The sequence below is a fragment of the Lepisma saccharinum genome, chromosome 1, assembly GCF_977018435.1.
Source record: "Lepisma saccharinum chromosome 1, izLepSacc3.1, whole genome shotgun sequence".
NCBI lineage: Eukaryota > Metazoa > Arthropoda > Insecta > Zygentoma > Lepismatidae > Lepisma > Lepisma saccharinum.
The window spans coordinates 8,428,141-8,446,615 of record NC_139229.1 but is presented as its reverse complement, the minus strand read 5'-3'; the positions used below and the strand labels follow the sequence as shown (position 1 = coordinate 8,446,615).

Below are 18,475 nucleotides of genomic sequence, written 5' to 3'. Positions count from 1 at the left end.
TAAAAGAACAGTAGAAAGTTCATTAAAACTCCGTTTATAGCAACAAAACACATTTATTATGGTGTATTTAAAGAGCGTAGGTCTAAATACACTATACAGTACAGTACAAAGTCTGCGGGAAACAGAATTTCATCACTGGTTGACTGCCTTTTCATTGGGAAGTTCTCTTGTTGACTTGTAGCCACATTTAGAACCTTACATTCTGCTCTTTTTTCCTTTTGCCTGTCCGGATCAAGCGAAGTCAGGCTTATCGGGTCCGGATTAACGAGGTTATGCTGTATCGGTGTTTATATATCTTACTGTATCCTGCGTGATCATCCTCCCTCTCGTGCGGATTCTGTTAAATATTGGTAAAGTAATTTATTCCATTCCTCATACACACATCCTCTCGCAGCCAAACAGTTTAAGCCGGCGAACGGCCCAAACGTAAGAGAAGAATACTTTTGAAATAATAAATAGGATTATTCATCATCATATTCCTATTATAACTTGATTAGTGCAGCCCTTGGTACGTTAGTGGAATATTGTTGCTAATTATCTAGAGGTTGGATATAGATATAAGTTTTGCCAGGGGATGTTTGTTCAACCTGGTCGTGTGACACGCGCTGATTAACTAGGTCTGTTGTCCGTCCTTGCTCGTTGCGTAACATATATTTGAAAGATAACTTCTGCAGAGATGTGTACAGTGATATTGTAGTGCGCCAGTTGATGTAGTCACCTTAATTAGTATTTTGCTGCCACTTTTAGCTGGTCGCGACTATGAGGATGAGTAATTATTAGATTAAATTGATGAACGAACACCAACAGAGAACACCCAAGCCCGCGCCAAGATTCGAACACGGGAACATCTGTGGTGAGGCTCCAGTATTAGTTTGAATGAGGAACTGTACATGGTTTTGTTACAAGGAACACGGTAACGGACAAAGATATGAGCATTTCTGTACGAGATATCAGATGTGTCATTTCTGACTGCGGGATATGTAGCGGAGTGGTTAGCACACCAGGAGTCCCTGGTTCAAATGCCGTCCCGCGACGGTCTAGTCGGCGGCTCTGGGGCTCGCCCAGCCTCAAATCAATAGGTACCTGGCGGGTAAAGGGGCCGGAGTCTCCAAAATGGCCGATATCGAGAATGTCCCTACTCCCACATCATGTGCCTATCATGGCAAGGTTCTATATGCACAGGGAACTTTACCTTCTATCTTGTGAATGTCCCTTCAAAGTGGCAGTAAAGTGGCGAAGTAAAATAAAACAAATCAACCACACAGGTTTCGTGGATAAGTTTGTCTTATGCCAAGATTACATCATCAGAACAAAGAACACAAGACGTATATACTTTCGGCGGACCCTGTACTTTCAACAATGCGTTGATGACACACTAGTTACACTTGAGAAGAGTTTTCACCACTATGGATAAAGTAATGTTCACTGCCCTCTAGCGAGAAAAATGTTAATTCAGCAAATAAGACATAACAAAGGCATTTGCAAGGAATATAGAGATTAGGTAAAGCCATCCGAAGATTGCCGATCTTGCACGAACGCGTGACGTCACCGGAGAAGCAGTGAGCTCGGCTGAAGCAGACGGCCCCTACCATTTAAATGGGAGATTGAGAGAGCGAAAGTATATTATTACTTTTAGGAGGGGGGAAATAATAATTGTCATCCTCTAAGATGGTATCGAGGCATCCTTTTAATGATTAGTAACATAATTGAAAACGCGCTACTTTTAAAAGGGGGCAAAGTACATGTGAAAAAATGTATTTTGAAAATCCATGTTCCTGAAACTTTCTGACCGATGCGCTACAAAGAAAGTTGCGTGTTCTCCTTTAGAATTTCGTCATTTTACAAATCGTAATATAATTTTAACAAAAACGTGGCATGCTAAAGAAGAATTAAAGAGTTTAAAAAAATAATTGATTAATAGACTTAGTTTATTTTACTTCGGTTATCTGTCACATATGGCTAATCGCAAAGATGAGGATGCGTGATGATATGATGAAATTGAAGAAAGGAAAGTAGACCCATGCCCGGGCGGGGATTCGAACCTGGGGGCCCTTGGCATCTTAAAGCGTTGTGCTAACCACTTCACCACGGAGGTCAGCATTACAAAGAAATAAACAGAAAATGACAATCATATGGCATCTATGTTTTAATATGCGAGAAACATTTGCGAGGAGGTTATTGAAGTAACGAATAATTATTACAAGACGTTGTGATGAAAATTATTAATATATATCTGAAATATCGAGAGTTGACCTTGCAGTCTCTAAATGTACTTTTAGGGTTACGCAAAACCTTTACTCAAAATTGCTAGTGTAAATTTATAAGCTATTAAAATTTAAAACTTATTCCTGTTCGAAAAGAGAAACTGCCAAGTCAAATTAATATTTCGTAGAAATACATATATTTGTCTTTCATGAGGCCAAGAGAGTATTTGGAGGAGACGCTGGCTTGGGAAGGCTATAGATCTCGATCTGCAAAGGGGCTTCCAGTGGGAAAACATTCCTATGAAATAGTCCAGAAGAAGGGGCGAAATGATTTTTTTTTTAAATGGCTCAAGAATACAAAGATATAAGAGGATATTTGACAAGCTTAGTCTAAAACTTACAACTGAAGTCGTACGTGTGTGTGTGTGTGTGGGGGGGGGGGGCTACGTGAGGTAACACAGTGGAATATGATTCACAATACTAAAATTAAAATAAATATGTGGGAACAATAGAAATCAAAATATGTTGTAGCTAGTGACAGCGCAATAGTAAAGATGGAGGGGTAAATCATATTTTCCCGGGGCAATCATTTTTATTATTCCGTTACATACGACACAAAAATGCATATTTTGGCTAAAACAGCATTCATTCATTTATTTATTTTGTCGTTTTACTGGGGGCAGATAAGAAAGAGAGAGAAATTGTCGAACGTGAATAGGGGGGCCTTCCTGCTCCCCCACCCCCTGTAGTGTGGTCATTGCCTATAGCTATGATGGAGAAGAATGCACCAATTACTACGCTATTAAATGAAACAGATACTTTTAAAACTTTTAATCAAATTATTTGTGAACTATGATTTAAATTTAGAGAGAGCACATACTTGTTTAATTGAATTTGAATGAGTTAACTTCTAAAGCCTGCCATTTCCGAGACTTCTTCCGGTGTGACTGCACTGCCCTTTGAGCCCTAGCTGCTGCGTTCAGGTGGCGGAACGAGCAGAATACTAATTAAAGCAAATATGTGACAAATATATATATAAAGAAAGCAACGTGTTGAAGCTATTCACGGCGCCAAAGAAAAGACAGAAGAGAAACGTGGAGAGTGCAGTGATATTTTACGGGAAGCAGCAGGCACGTATCCAGGAATTCCTTTCGGGGCGGCGGCTGAACACCATTTTTTAAAGGGGTATCACAATTGTATGTTTAAGGCCAGTGGTGGCAATTGGGTTCCAAAATGTAGGGGGGGGGGGTGGACAAGGAGACAAGCATTAAGAGGCCATAGTGTAATAGTGTGGAGGCAAAAGAATGGGGAGCAACTATCTCCTAAATCGTCGCCACTGTTTAAGGCTGTCATTTTAATCAAAACGTGAAATCGGGACATTTTCTACCACTCAACTCCTCTGTTTCCATGCATTAATATTGTGTGCCGGAACCATCTCAGTATGTGTGTTTGTCCATTTCTTCTCATCAGGCATCAAAACATCTATGTACCAGAAGTGTTTTTACGAAGGTGTTACACATGCACGGAATGCACAATCCACTCGACAACGCAAGATTCAAACTGTGTGCAGGGAACTGGAATCAGACAGTTCACGAATATTTCTCTCTCATTCGAGCCTGAACACCACTAATGTGTCTTGTCCTCCCATGTTTGCAGCTCTTATAAAAGCCGAAACCCACCAAATTGTTCATATTCATGCCTAAGCACTTGCAAGTGTCCAAAATTGTCTGTTGAGTGTGTGTCGAACCCACTAGCCTTAAACAAAAGTATTTTTTATGCCATGAAATTCTCGGACTGCATACACAAAATTTGGTCCTGGCACAACCAAATCATCACTCAAAACTTTGATTTTCAGTTGATCTGTGCAGCTTATTTCTTTTTTAATAAATCGCTCCAATGCCCAGAACGATACTGCCGAAATATTCACTTTAGAGAGAGAGACCTTCGATCTCTTCGTCTTTCGACCCGAACTACTCGTAGCACTACTCGACGTTCCGCTGTCGTCAATGTATTTTGCTTTGGGAGCGAACTGGAACTAGTAGTAGACTTCGTTACTTTACGGTATTTAGTCCATTTCATTTTCGAATCACTAGAACTTATAAAGCAACCAATGGACACTGACTGATCACTAATCGACTGTATGAATTGTCACACTTACCTCTGAAGTCTCCACCTATTCTGTTGTACAGATCAACCGGGAAATTGAAGCCGCGTATTAATATCCTCATTATATTCTAGAACGTTTCGCAGATATCACGATTCGTAAATATTGCCAGTAGTTCGACTCCTTCTCTTTTTCAAGAACGTTCCCTCTCGCGCTTTCCAGAGATTAAAAAAATACAATAAATCCGAATCGCTGCGGCGCTACCTTTGTTGTGCAGCTTCCAAATGCTGACAAGTCTCTTCTACATAGTGTTCAAGTTCACTACGACAACACCGAAAGCGTAAGAAAAGTTTACGTGCAATATTATCAACAACAGGGTTATAGAACATTCTCCGTCTTGCCTTGATAAGTATTTCTCTCCTAAAATTATCGTCACATTATTCAAGAAGACAAAAACCTAATTTTATCTAGTGTAAAATGAAAACTTTCCTGGTGGGGGGAGTCCACGACTTACGATCCCCACCTTGGATACGCGCTATAAACAATAACAGGGTCCGTAGAACATTCTCCGTCTTGCCTCGATAATTATTTATCTCCTTAAATTATCGTCACATTATTGAAGAAGACAAAAACCTAATTTTATCTCGTGTAAACTGAAAAATATCCTAGGGGAGGGGGCTCGAGACACCTGATGCCCACCTTGGATATGCACTATTAACAATAACAGGGTTATAGAACATTCTCCGTCTTGTCTCGATAATTATTCCCCTCCTTAAATTATCGTCACATTATTCAAGAAGTCAAAACCCTAATTTTATCAGTGTAAACTGAAAAATTTCCTTGGGGAGCGGGGGGAGGGAGCCTCGAACCACCTGATCCCTACCTTGGATACGCGCTATTAACAATAACAGGCTTATAGAACATTCTCCGTCTTGCCTAGATAATTATCTCTCTCAAATTATCACCATATTATTCAAGAAGCCAAAAACCTTATTTTATCTAGCGTAAACTGAAAATTTTCTGAAGGGGGCTTGAGCCCCCTGATTCCCACCTTGGATACGAGCTGTTACCAATAACAGGGTTATAGAATATTCTCCGTCTTGCCTCGATAATTATTTCTCTCCTTAAATTAACGTCGCATTATTTTATTTGACACCACAAGAAACAAAAAATCTCATTTTATCTTGTGTAAACCGAAAACTTTCGGGTGGGCTTGAGCCCCCTAAGCCCCCCCCTTGGATACGTGCCTGGGAAGCAGTTACGTTTATTACACCCTTACATTTACATACAATATTATAAAGTTCTGCTTTTAGATCTCGCACAATGCCTTTTTCACAAAAATAGGCAATCTCGCATTTTTTATATCAATCAAGCTGTGATATTTTAGTTTTCTTCCGTTAGTTTTCTGATAATAGTTTTCACAGCTTTCCATAGCATTTAGGCATGATTTCAGTTGACAAGAACAAAATAATCTTATTTCAAAACATAGAGCAAAAAGAAATCCAACGCGCTTAAGTTAAAACTCCCTTACATTGGAAGCCTGGAGAGAACAAAACAGGGGTTCCTTCGTAACACGATTCCTTGAAAACCACTTTACACATTTGAATCAACTTTGTGATAAATTGATTAGAAAGGATGAATCTTAAGAGTAAAAGTTGTAACTTTTCCCTTGCTACTATATTTTAGAAGATATTCGGTGTCAAATTTCTCAATATTTGCATAAGGAACCAGCCTTTTCCGTGCCGAGTGTTTCGATGGTGACGTCATGCATCCACGGACAACTGCGCATACGATCTGCGCCGCCGAACGAGCACCCCCTGAGGCATTTGAACGAGTGCTACACATGAATTGCTCGCGTTGAATTACATAGAAAAATAACATATCCGCCCCTACATTCACTAGCATCCCCACGTCCTGGATGCAAAAATATTACACGCGATTTTTACCTGAAGCGTAATACGAGACGCTCATCTGCTCTACGTCGGAAGGATGCTACATGGTACTTGACACTGATGACATAAACGTCACTGAAGGGTCGTTGTGGATATGGGTTTCAAGAGCTGGCTGTGAACTTTTGGCATCATATTTCGCAGTGGCGTTTGAAAGGTTGTGGTGCAATGTTCTGCCCGATCACTGGGCCATTCGGGAACGATAACAATTTTTCTATACCGAGAGGGTCAACATGTTATCGATACAAACGTTAAGGACTGTTGACTTTGTCACAGAGATTCGTGGTGCCGTCGGAAAATTTCTCGTTACCAAGGTGGCTACATCAAAGATGGGATCATATGACGGAATTTTTTCAGGGCATTTTTCCGTTGTTTTTTTTTATCCCACACTTAGAAATGAGTTTCTGTAACACAGAAATATTAGAATTCTAGTGATAGGTTATAGAAAATAAACATTTCAAACTTTTTCTTTAACGGCGGGTGTAAAAGGTAATAGGAAGATAGAATTACTATGCATTTCCGTACACTAACTGCATGGAATGCAAAAAATAATGGGAAACACCGGTTCTGGATAGTATTCGCCATTTTAATTCAACTTAGTAGAGTGATACATACATACACGCACTTTATATATCTTCTTTCCTTTTGTAAAAATAGAAAAAGGAACGAAGTTCGAGCTTAAAACGGGGGAATATTTACTCATGGAGCTGACGTCTAGATTTATTTAATGGCACCGGGAGAACAAGCGCACACACCCCCGAAAGGACGTGAGTGGAAGGAGGCTTTCTTTCAGGGTTCTATGGTGGATCGACTTGCAAAGTCTCCCCAATGAAATAATAACTATTCACTATTATTAAATAGTAATAATAGCAACAGCAACAATAATAATGAAATAAAATTATTAAGGGGCATAGGCGTAGCTAGAACTTTATATTTGGGTGTGCACAAAGAAGAAAATGAGGTCTTGTGCCTTTTTAATAGAATAGCATATTTTGCAACACAATCACTTGGCTCTTTAACTGCACTGATGTTTGTAAAGGAATATAAATTCACTAAATGACAGTGTTGAAAATTTCTGAATATACTGTATGTAGTAGAAAAAAAATCAAATTGCATAGAAATTACACACACACAAAATGTTCATAAATGTTACAAACAAATACATCAAAATACACCCAAGAGAAGTCTGTCAAAAGTTACAATGTTCTTAAACTCATCAATAACTTCATTTACATCAATAGACGAAGCTTTTTCTTGTTCCACAAATAGCAAGAGCAGGGCTTCCAATCTATCCTGCTTCTGAGTTGCTCTTAATTTAGTTTTAACTTGGGAAAGCTTGGAAGAAAGCTGTCTCTCACACGTGCAGCTTGTGACATGTATAGAAGAAAAGAGTAGAACGCAGTAAATATCTTCCTTCTCCAATGACATCAAAAAATCGAAAAACTACAGACACTCGTTTCATCAGCAATAATGCACACGTTTGTACCAAGTAATGACATTTTCAACTTCTTACAAACTGTCGCTTATTTTCTCTCTTATTGAAATATCTGTCTTTAATTCTCTTTGATAAAGCAGCCCATTAGGGTGTGCCTAGGCACACCCGGCATACCCCGTAGCTACGCCTATGTTAAGGGGGCAAAAACATAGGCACCAACTTAGGGGGCAAAGCAATTTCTGTCCCCCAAACTCTTCAAGAAGTAGGCTATTATGTAAAATAAATTATTGTTGCCAATTCTGCCCTCTGGGCAAAAAACCTTGATGAAAGGGAAACAAAAACCCTCATTCAATTTACTGTTTTACTGTATTAATGGGTACGAAACAGAGGCGTATACTGTGTAATGTTAGGCGTATTATAGTTCAATTATGTATGAAATACCCCTTCCCCTAGTTGCTTGAAACTTTCATAGGCTTCAAAATACTTTATTCTCTTTAAGAGTATACTATTTTTTAATAACGGCGATAAGATTCCTCTATACTAAATATCCAGGTGAAAGTATATAGGACATGGAGGTTCGGAAGAGGAAAGGTGCTCCCTCCCCTGGAAAATTAATGTCATCCTTAAAAGTACATACAGTAAACCCTCGTTAACACAAACTCGCTTAAGACGAACACTCGGTTAACATGAACAAAATGTTGGTCACGGCAGGGGTGTATTATATCTTATGGAAAGTTTTATCGGTTAACGCGAATTTCGGTTACTACGAATTACGAACTGTTTTTTAGTCCGTTGTGTCATTAGATCTCATTTAACAAGAACTTTCAAAGTTTTTCATAATTTTTTTCTGTTGTTTCTCTGTCGTTCCTCTGCTAGGTATGCAAGAAATCGCTCAACAATCTCTATCATCTTGCCAACAATCAACTTATACAGTATTGTAACCAACAGATTCAGATCAACAATGTGTTCAAATGTGTGTTTTTCTATTCTTTAAAACATAGCCGGTACGAGTAACATCAATATTAAAACTTGGGTGCAATTGCTCGACAATCGCGATCATTGCGTCAACAATGAGCTTACACGTATTTAACCAACAAATTCAGTTGTGTGTTCAGATGTGTTTTTCTATTCTTTAAAACGCAGAAGACTGAAATCCCAAGTAGGAGTGTGCTTGATACAATAAAAGCTATCGCCGCACCCTGGGAATCTGTGTCATCACAGCACGTGAACGGTTTTCACCAGAAAATGAACTGTGAGTACTTTTTTAAAAGTTAATTACTGTAGTACTGTCTTCTATGATGACGTACATAATGCGTACTGTAAATAGCTAATGTGTAGAAAGAACTGCATTGCAACAATAAAATTTGAGTCCCCGGTTAGCACGAATTTTTTTAACACGAACTCTTGATTTTCGGTCCCTTGGGATACGTGTTAACGAGGGTTTACTGTATTTCACACATATCATTTGCTTTCAGTCACAGTAATTTACATCAATTTTTGTAATGGGGATGCAGGAACGTGATAATTTCAACTCAAGTGGTGTGTTTTGAGGGGGCACTATTACGGGGTAATATGCCTCGTTTACCCTCTGAAAAAATACCTTGCTTGCCCCTCACTGTAAAAAAAACTGCGGACGTCCATGATTAGGGGGCAATTGCCTCTCTCCCTGTGCGTACGCCTATGTATATTATTGTATAATAATTGTTGTTATTATTCCTACTGTTTCAAGTTTTATCAATGGCCTGACTCCCTGGAAAAATATATATCGACGCTCGAAGCTATATTGTATTTTGTTGGTAGTCGACTTCTCCAGACATTGTCATTAAGAGTAAATGGGCTCTTGCACGTGTCACGATTTCTGCAAATTCAAGTATAAGAGGCAACCACGTGTCGCCCATGTAAGGTCGTTGCCTATCCCGGTTAACCTTACTGTGCATAAATTGGACGTAAAATCTCAATTCAAACTCAGTAGGCTATTTCCATCTAATCCATTAATCATCCTCAGCGTCGCGATTAAACTGAGTTGTGAAATCGTCGCAAAATAACGAAAGACAATTAAAGTGGAAGGGGAAAAGCCTTGTCGTGACGTCATCCACTATATTATCTCCAAATTCTGTTCAATTCCAATTTCCGTCTCCCCCCCTCTATCTCTTCTGATCCATTACATCGTGCGGCCCCTGATATTGATCCCCGCCCGCCCCTGTCCCGGATAAAAGGGCCAGTTGCCTCCGTATACACTATCCCGTGAAAGGACTACAGCATCCCGCGGGAATTCAGGGATAAAAGATCCCGAGATGAGTCGCGGTAACGCCTTCACTTTGCTGGATGGACTTATGATGGAAAAGGGTCAGCGTGCATTAGGATTAGCTTACCGGGTAGCGAGCACGTCACAGCTATTAGCAGATGGATTTTGGAAAGCAGCTCGTATCATAGGTGGAACCGTTTTATGGAACTTGTTGAGCGCGTTCTCCGTATACCAAAGCCGTTCTCTTTTCCGGGACGATTTGAACGACCAATTGCACTTCTCGTAGAGACAGTTCTTTGAAGGTCAAGGCCAGTTTAAGGTTGAGACATGGATGTCGGTGCGTTGACAAAAAATATGACTTTAAATGCCTTTATAGCTCTAATCTTCCGTTTCAGGACTATTTTGGTTTTCATTGATTTGTTTTATTTTACTTCGCTTCTTGTACAACTTTTCGTTAATTTGCGAAGATGGGGATGAGTGATGATATGATGAAATTGATGAATGGACATTCACAAACATCCATGTCCAGGCGGCCCCCGGGGGCTGGAAGAACTATTTTGGACATCTTCAAATCTACGTCTCCTTTTTTCTAGATTACGTCACTTTTTTGACCCCTTGGGTTAATTGCGACAATACGGGTGAATGATGAAGTGATGTAATAGGTGATGGTACAAACACAATTATATATTCATGTCTGACCAGGGTTTGAACCTGGGATGTTTGGCTTCGTAGCGACCAGAAGTTCGAAGTTTTATGGCATCATTTGTGCTACAATTTGGCAAAAAAAATTTGTAAATACAATGCATTGTTTAGGAGCGTAGTGGTATATGCTATTTCATTGGAGCGAAATTGACGGAAGGCCTTACAAGATGGAGGACTAAAAATCGATTTTTCCCTTACGATGGATCGATCAATTGATTGATTGATTTAGTTGATTTTACTTCGCGAGTCTGCCACTTTTGGATAATTGTTAAGATGAAGGATGAAGAAACCATCACAAATACATAGCTACAGACAGCACAAATCTCAAATGGATCCAGACGCCAGAGCCCCGTTAGTCTGCAAAATGCAGTGCTGGGTATAATACATGGACATTTCACCCTTACACCCCCTTACGATTGATCTCAATACTGTAAATATATAGGTAGACTATTTAACATTGTGGCCTCTACAATAAAAAAATATTGTATTATTTTTTTTACAAATAATAAAATTGTAATTGAATTAAAAATATCTTTGCGTTGTTGTCAAGTTTAGGCTTGAGTCCATTATTTAAATAGAAACTGGATTCGAATTGCTTCCTTCCATAAATATCTATCACTTAATCTGTTGTCTCTAATGCCACCCCTTGCCAATGTTTTCACGCTTCAATTTCACTTTTCGAATTATATTAAGTCTCTTTAGATTTGTTGGGGGGTGCGTGCCATTCTGTGGCCCCCTTCTGCGGACGCCTTTGTTGCAAATTGTTACATTTGAGTGAGAACGCGCTAGACAACCGATTTTGTGTATTTCGCTATTTTAAACATTTCGAGCACAAATAACATAATATTAACAGAAATAAAGTTGTGACAAGTTATATTGTGGTAAGTAATTTCTTCTGTATCTCTTTTGCTCCTTTATAACAAGCATTTCCCTTTGCTTTTTCAGAATCAACCATGAAAAGCTTCAACATCACCGTATGCGGCGCTGTCGCCCTCTGCATCCTCGTTGTCCTGGCCGAGATAAGCACAGCTGCGCCATCTTATAGCGATTACGAAAGTGAGTACCAAAACTTGCTTTCATTTGTTTCTCTGAAAGCGTCTTGTCGGGGATTGGCTGGGAGAAGTTGGTAGCGGGAAACGGCGCTTAACCGCCTTCACTTGTTTTGATTTATAGCCTAGCCTCGTTATTTTTTAGACTAATCTTCTCAGCTTACTTCGAAAAAGCGAAATTAAATGTCCTTGTTGAAACTTTGCACCGAGTTACCAACGAGCTGAAAATGAGATAAGAGAGAGAAGAAAATTAAGTCGGTGCTTCTTTCACAATGCCATCTGGTGACGTTAAAAGGAAGCTCCAACAAAATAACATCGATATGTAATTTAGGCAGTCCGCGGCAGTTGTTTGGTGACCTTAGAGGAAAGAAAGGAATGAGGAAAAAGATGTATCAAGACTTTGTGTAATTCAGGACCAGTTGATATAGAAAACTTTCTCAAATACTTTTCTTGGTATTTCGTTAAGTATTCTAACAATAAGTTCCATACCAGAGGAACATATCTATCATGAATTTATGAACATATATTTAATGCTGTTTATTGATGGGACAGTGGTGGAATGAGGGATGAAGAACACCCCTACTCGACCAGTCTAATAAAAACTAAATAAATCAATGTTCTTTAATTTTGTTCAAACTTTGTAGTTTTGTAAAAACCTGTAGTTTTTTACGTATCTTGAATCAAATAAAATGCACATTTCCCCCTCCATTTGAAAACTATAGGTCTGAAGTTCTACAGCCTTAATTACGTGTGTGTGTGTATGTATGCGTGTTCTAACAAGTTCAGTTTACAGAACAAAAATCGAGGACATAGTTCTCAAGCTATGATGACATACGTGACTATAGAGTTACATCACAAGATAATAGTCGTGACGTTGAAGATGACATAAAACGTAAAGGTAAAGCTAAATGTACTCCTTTACACGTGCATACATACCATGAAGGCATATGTTATCATATGGAGGTAGATCTCCACATATTCTTGATCTCGACCATAGTTGGGATGATGTGATCAGCACCACTCCGGGCAGCCTTGTCCCTCAGGGTTGGCCCAGGTATTCATTCATACGAGGCTGGGCGGGCCTCAGAGCCGCGCAGAAACAGGAAAATAACTGGAAAAAATCCTGGTCCACATGAACCTGGGTGATGAGCCAGATGCTCTACCAACTAAGCTACCGCGGCCTCGTTGAAGATGACGTCTCAGATGATTGCCCAGTGATGATTGGGTGTATGTTGCCTGTCACAATATGGTAGGTACATCGTCATGCAAGGAGATGCCAAAAAATTAACTGTAGACCGGAAAAAAAACATGGTTCACCCCTAATTTAAAGATTTATAGATTGGTCTGGAAAGCTTTATAATTTAATCCAGTTTGTAACATCCCAGTCCAATTTCTGCTAACAGATTCTACTATGGATATTTTTTCTATTTTTGGAACAGTTTCCAATACTGTAATTAAAGCCAGGCATGGCAACCAATGAGAAGCTTCTGTGTAATCACGTGGTATAGAACTTAACAATGACAGAATAAAAAGCCACATATTCTGTTCATCCTGTAATCAAGTGTAGAAAACTCTGTAAACATGTGGTTGTGGAAAACGTATTCTGTAACAAAATGAAACCGAACGAGCAATATTCGTGCCTAATTGGTGTTTAATAGCGGTTATGCACCCAGGGACAGGAAGAAATTGACAGAACCCACAGGTAGTGTACACAAATGATAAAGCTTGTAGTGAATTTGCGTATTGTCTGTCTACAAATTGAAATTTTGTGTAAACAATTATTCACATGATTGTACAAAATATTTTTTTAAAAATATTAGTGCAATCTACGGGGTAAAGTACACTACTGCGGAGACCTTCAAAGTGGAAAGGGCATCGATCTAGAGTGTAGATATATACGGGGGACGTTCAGAAAGTAATGCCTCCTTAGTATGGCAGTAAGTTTTGTGTGCAGGACGCTAGATGGCAGCACAGTGACAGTAGAGCAAGATGACGTCTTTCACGGTCGTGCGTGCGAAGCAGAGGTGCCTCACTGAATCTCGAAATGCGTAAAAAAATTGCATCCATTGATATTCATTGATATTTGGTATACTTTAAAGGAGAACAAGCAGTGGATGTATGTGCAGTGAGGCGATCGCTGGCGTGTTGACCCTGGAAGCCTTTTAATAAATAGCTCCATCAGCTCAGTGGCGCGAGTCAGGGGATTACGACCAAGATATGCGTGCCAAGTTGAGTGTCGGCTTCTATTAAAACCGCGATTCCATCAACTGTAATAATTTCATGCACGAATAATCACATTTTCCAAATATATTAAATCGTACCTTATATTATTTGCATTATGAGTGCAGGTCTGAAAATTTAATAGACTCGAACACAGCAGACTTAATATCTCATACAGTAACGAATTTGTTCACCAGCAGCAACCTCAAATTTGTATAGGAATTCGTACCAAATTCCAGCATATGCGTTCTCACTGACTCCACAGCAGTTAACGTGCGATTTTTCAACTAGTCTAGAGTTCTGTGAAAGAGTAAGAGGTGCATCCCGAGAAGACGATCCGGTGATATAGAAGGCCAGCTGCAGAGCAGCAACTCTGGATGGGCTTAAGTTGGAGTCAGTGAGAACGTACATGCTGTAGCAAGTACGGCACGAATTCCTCTATCGCCTTTATGTTGTTTGTGTCACTAAAGGACGTCACATAGAGCACTTACAAGGTATGATATGAATTGTGATGACTTCCTCTTCAGATTGACGTTTCACTTACAATTCTGAAATTGTAAACTAAAAATACAGGACCATTTGAAATCCAATGAATCCTTTTGAAACATTCTGTATACACACACATATGTGCATACATAGATATACATACACATATGGATGGGGTGTAAGGGTTGACCATCTGAAAAGGCACCCAAAAGTCAATCTCACTTCCACGTAGTACACCCAAGTAAGTGTTTCTTGCCAAAGAGGCTTTGGTGTTTGGACCTACGGCCGGTATGATCCTCTGCATGGCTATGTTTGTTCTTATGTGTACCACGTGCCCTTTTACAGCCTCAGCTTTTATCAAAGGAAGGAGATTTTGGTTCTCAGAGACACGTGTTGATTTTAGTTATAAGGGACTGTGCCTCGGATAATGTGAAGGATTATATTAGCCTTAGTGTTGACGCACCCTCAATTTTTATTTCTATCAATTATCATGCGCGCTTGTGTGTGTGTGTGAATATTTGATTTGGTTTAGTTTATTGTACCTCGCCTTTCTGTCACTTTTGGCTAATCGCGAAAATGAGTATGAGTGATTATATGATAGAATTTGTGAATGTTCCTTCACAAAGAACGCCGGTTCCTAAGCCGGGATTCGAACCAGAACCCCTGGCATCATAGCGCGCTGTAATAACCTCTCTGCCACGAAAGTCTATGTCTCTCTCTCTCTCTCTCTCTCTCCCTGTGTGTGTGTATGTAGGTATGTGTGTGTGTGTGTGTGTGTGTGTGTGTGTGGGGTGTGTGTGTGTGTGTGTGTGCTTGTATACAAACACACGCACATTTGTCAGTCTTGTACCCCTTCCCCTCAAAGTCATGCGAAAGTTGGCACCACTGCATTGTTTCCATATGACAGGGACCTGATTTTCTGATTTTGCCATAAGGCATAACATTATGCGTTATGTTTTGGAACATGCACCATAAGTAATGGGCTATTACGAACGATTGGTTGCGCTGGGGACCAATGAAGCAAGAAGACGACAAACGCCATTAGATAAAGTAGTCCACAAAGATAGTATGAACCCGATACTTGCTTTGTTCTCTGCTCCATTACCGTGGAAACTGAACGTCGCTTCCCTTTGTGGCTCGTCACCCCTGAAGCTCTTTCGAGCAAAGATCAACCCATGTTGAGTGCTTGCCGTTACTCAAAGACGACAATACGTCTTCTTTGAAAGCTCACGAGAACGGATCCAACCAATTTATGGACATAAAAAAGTTTTTCCACGCAAGAACACTTTTTTTTAGTCTTCTTGAAACTCATCTTCGTAAAGCAGAAGTCTTTGGCTCCCGGGTAAACCCCCCGTGGTTACGGGAAATTGCGTCAGATGGCGACAGGGTCGATTTTTTAACATTTATGTAACGAGCTCGTGGTATTAGGCTAGACGACATACGTTCTTGTGTTATTCCTTGGTAAATGAGATGAATCAAGTTGGTTCTTTGTCTTACAAGCTATTCGGTGATGTTGAATGACTGAGGGAATTAAAATTTTGGGGGGATTGTGCACCCATCAGAACATACAGGGAAAAATTCCCTTATCTATAACCCTTAAGAGTTTAGAAAAGGGTGTAAGGAGCCCTTTGAGAAGGCTTGAATGTGCAAGGTTGTAAAGGTTTGATTGACTTGGTGTAATGTCCACTTTATGCACAGTGAGGCTAATTGGGACTGGACCTACAGTTTAAAGTGGGTTCCGAACCACTATGTGCCTCCACCGGGTATCGAACCCTTGATTACAAGGCGACGACGCTACCACTGCGCCATCGGGGAAGCCATGGCTGATCGCGAACATAAGGATGAGTGATATGATGAAATTGATAAAAAAAAACACTCACAAAGAACCCTCATCCCCAGCCCTGGAATCGAACCCGGGACCCCTGTCGTCGTAGTCCAAATACTCTCATATAAATATTGACACAGTTTCATTACCAGCAGTTTCAAAATTGCTCATTTTATGCAAAACAGCAACATCTGGAAATAAACTTCCTTTCTTGTGAGTAAACTTTGATAATCTCCTCCAACTGTAATATTATGGCATGTTATGACTTGTATTGCCTTTTAAAAGACATACTAAACGAGGGAAACCGGATTTAAAAGGCCGTAAATATAGTTTATTACTCGCCGAAATGGCAGGTTTATGGCTACTGAAAAGTTGCAGATTGGATTCGATGATATTGGGTTGTCAAGATTTCTTCTGTCGAAGATGGAGAAGGGGGATTTGGCTTATCTTCATGCTAAGCTGTGAAGATGGATGAGTCAGTTCATATCTTTAATCTCTGGCTCTGTCGATGGAACATTGTTGTTTTAAGAGGGAATATACTGTGCATAAAATTATCTTGTTTTCATTTCCTAAGCGGTGATACGTAAAACAAATTACGTTCATGGTGTGTAGTTGTGATGGCGGAATAATGAGATAGCGTATGCTCATATGTGGATTAGGGGAGACAGGAAGCGGTTGTTCTCCAATACCTTTACAAGTAACAGTAAGTTGTAATAGTGGCCGCGGTGGCTCAGTCGGTAACGCGTCTGACTACCATGCTCAAGGTCCCGGGTTCGAATCCGGGAACTTTTCTAACGGTGAAAGCGGCCCCGGCGCCCACCCAGCGTCGAATAACATGGGTACCTGGGGGAAACCCTGGGGGGTAAAGGCGGTCAGGGGCGTGATGCTGATCACATCACCCCCACTCACGACCGGATGAAGAAAGTGTGGGGCGTTACCCCCACACCCCCTATACGCCTTCATGGCGTGGTGCTATGCACAGGGGAACACTTTACCTTTAGTAAGTTGTAATTTACGTGACAGGAAATTGCAATCATATATTGGCCTCAGGTAAAGGTGAAGTTCCCCGTGCACCGTGCCATGAAAGCACATTTAGGGGATGTGGTGGGTAGGGCCCCATATATTATCAATCACGGCCATTTTGAAGTTGATGTGATCAGCACCACGCTCCGGCCGCCTTTTCCACCTCAGGTACCCATTGATTTCAGGCTGGATGAGCCCCAGAACCGCTTTGTGCGGGGTCAAGGCCAGAAAAATTCCGACCTTAGACCACCCACCCAGGGAATTGAACCCGGATCTCCCGCGTGGCAGTCAAGACACCCTACCGACCCTATGCGGTAGTATCCCCCGACAAACACAAACATCCATGTCCTAACCGGGATTCGAACCCGGGACCACTCGTTTCGTAGCGCGCTGTGATAACCACTCCGCCACGAAGGTCCACAAACATATATGACTGTCATATATTGATTGATTGATTTGGCGTTTTAACTCCACTTTATGCACAGTAAGGCAAGTCGAGACTAGACCTATAGTTTAAAGTGGGATCCGAACTACTATATGCCTCCACCAGGAATCGAACCTTGGGCCCCTTGATTACAAGGCGGCGACGGTATCACTGCTCCATCGGGGAGGATATACTAGACTACCGCGCCTATGAAATATTTTGTGGTGTGTGATTCTGTGATCCTGGGTACAAAAATTAACTTTTTCCTTTATTTCCAATTTTGTCTCTCCTTACACCTTTCCATCTTTATTTCTCCCTTATTCTCCCTTTCTTTGTTTCTGTCTTTCGTTACTTCCCCTATCTTTCCTTCTGTCCTTATGTTTCATCTCTCCCTCCTTTTTCTTTGTTTTCTTTCTACATTTCTTTGTTTATTTCTTTCCTTCTGTCCTTATGCTTGATCTCTCCCTCCTTTTTCTTTAGTTTCCTTCTTCATTCTTTCTACATTTCTTTTTTTATTTCTTTCCTTCTGTTCTTATGTTTGATCTCTCCCTCCTTTTTTCTTTGTTTTCTTTCTTCATTCTTTCTACATTTCTTTCTTTATTTCTTTCCTTCTGTCCTTATGCTTGATCTCTCCCTCATTTTTCTTTAGTTTCCTTCTTCATTCTTTCTACATTTTTTTATTTCTTTCCTTCTGTTCTTATGTTTGATCTCTCCCTCCTTTTTTATTTGTTTTCTTTCTTCATTCTTTCTACATTTCTTTGTTTATTTCTTTCCTTGTCCTTATGTTTGATCTCTCCCTCCTTTTTCTT

General features: G+C 40.2%; 1 protein-coding gene across 1 annotated transcript in view; it reads left to right on the top strand.

The window, feature by feature from the left end:
- The window catches only part of sNPF (short neuropeptide F precursor), a 163,904-nt gene that overhangs the window by 100,623 nt on the left and 44,806 nt on the right, over positions 1 to 18,475 (top strand). Inside the window, exon 2 of the mRNA XM_083115837.1 lies at positions 11,585 to 11,695. Coding sequence (XP_082971963.1) covers positions 11,593 to 11,695 — 103 coding nt within the window. The 5' untranslated portion in view covers positions 11,585 to 11,592. The remainder of the gene's footprint in view (positions 1 to 11,584; positions 11,696 to 18,475) is intronic.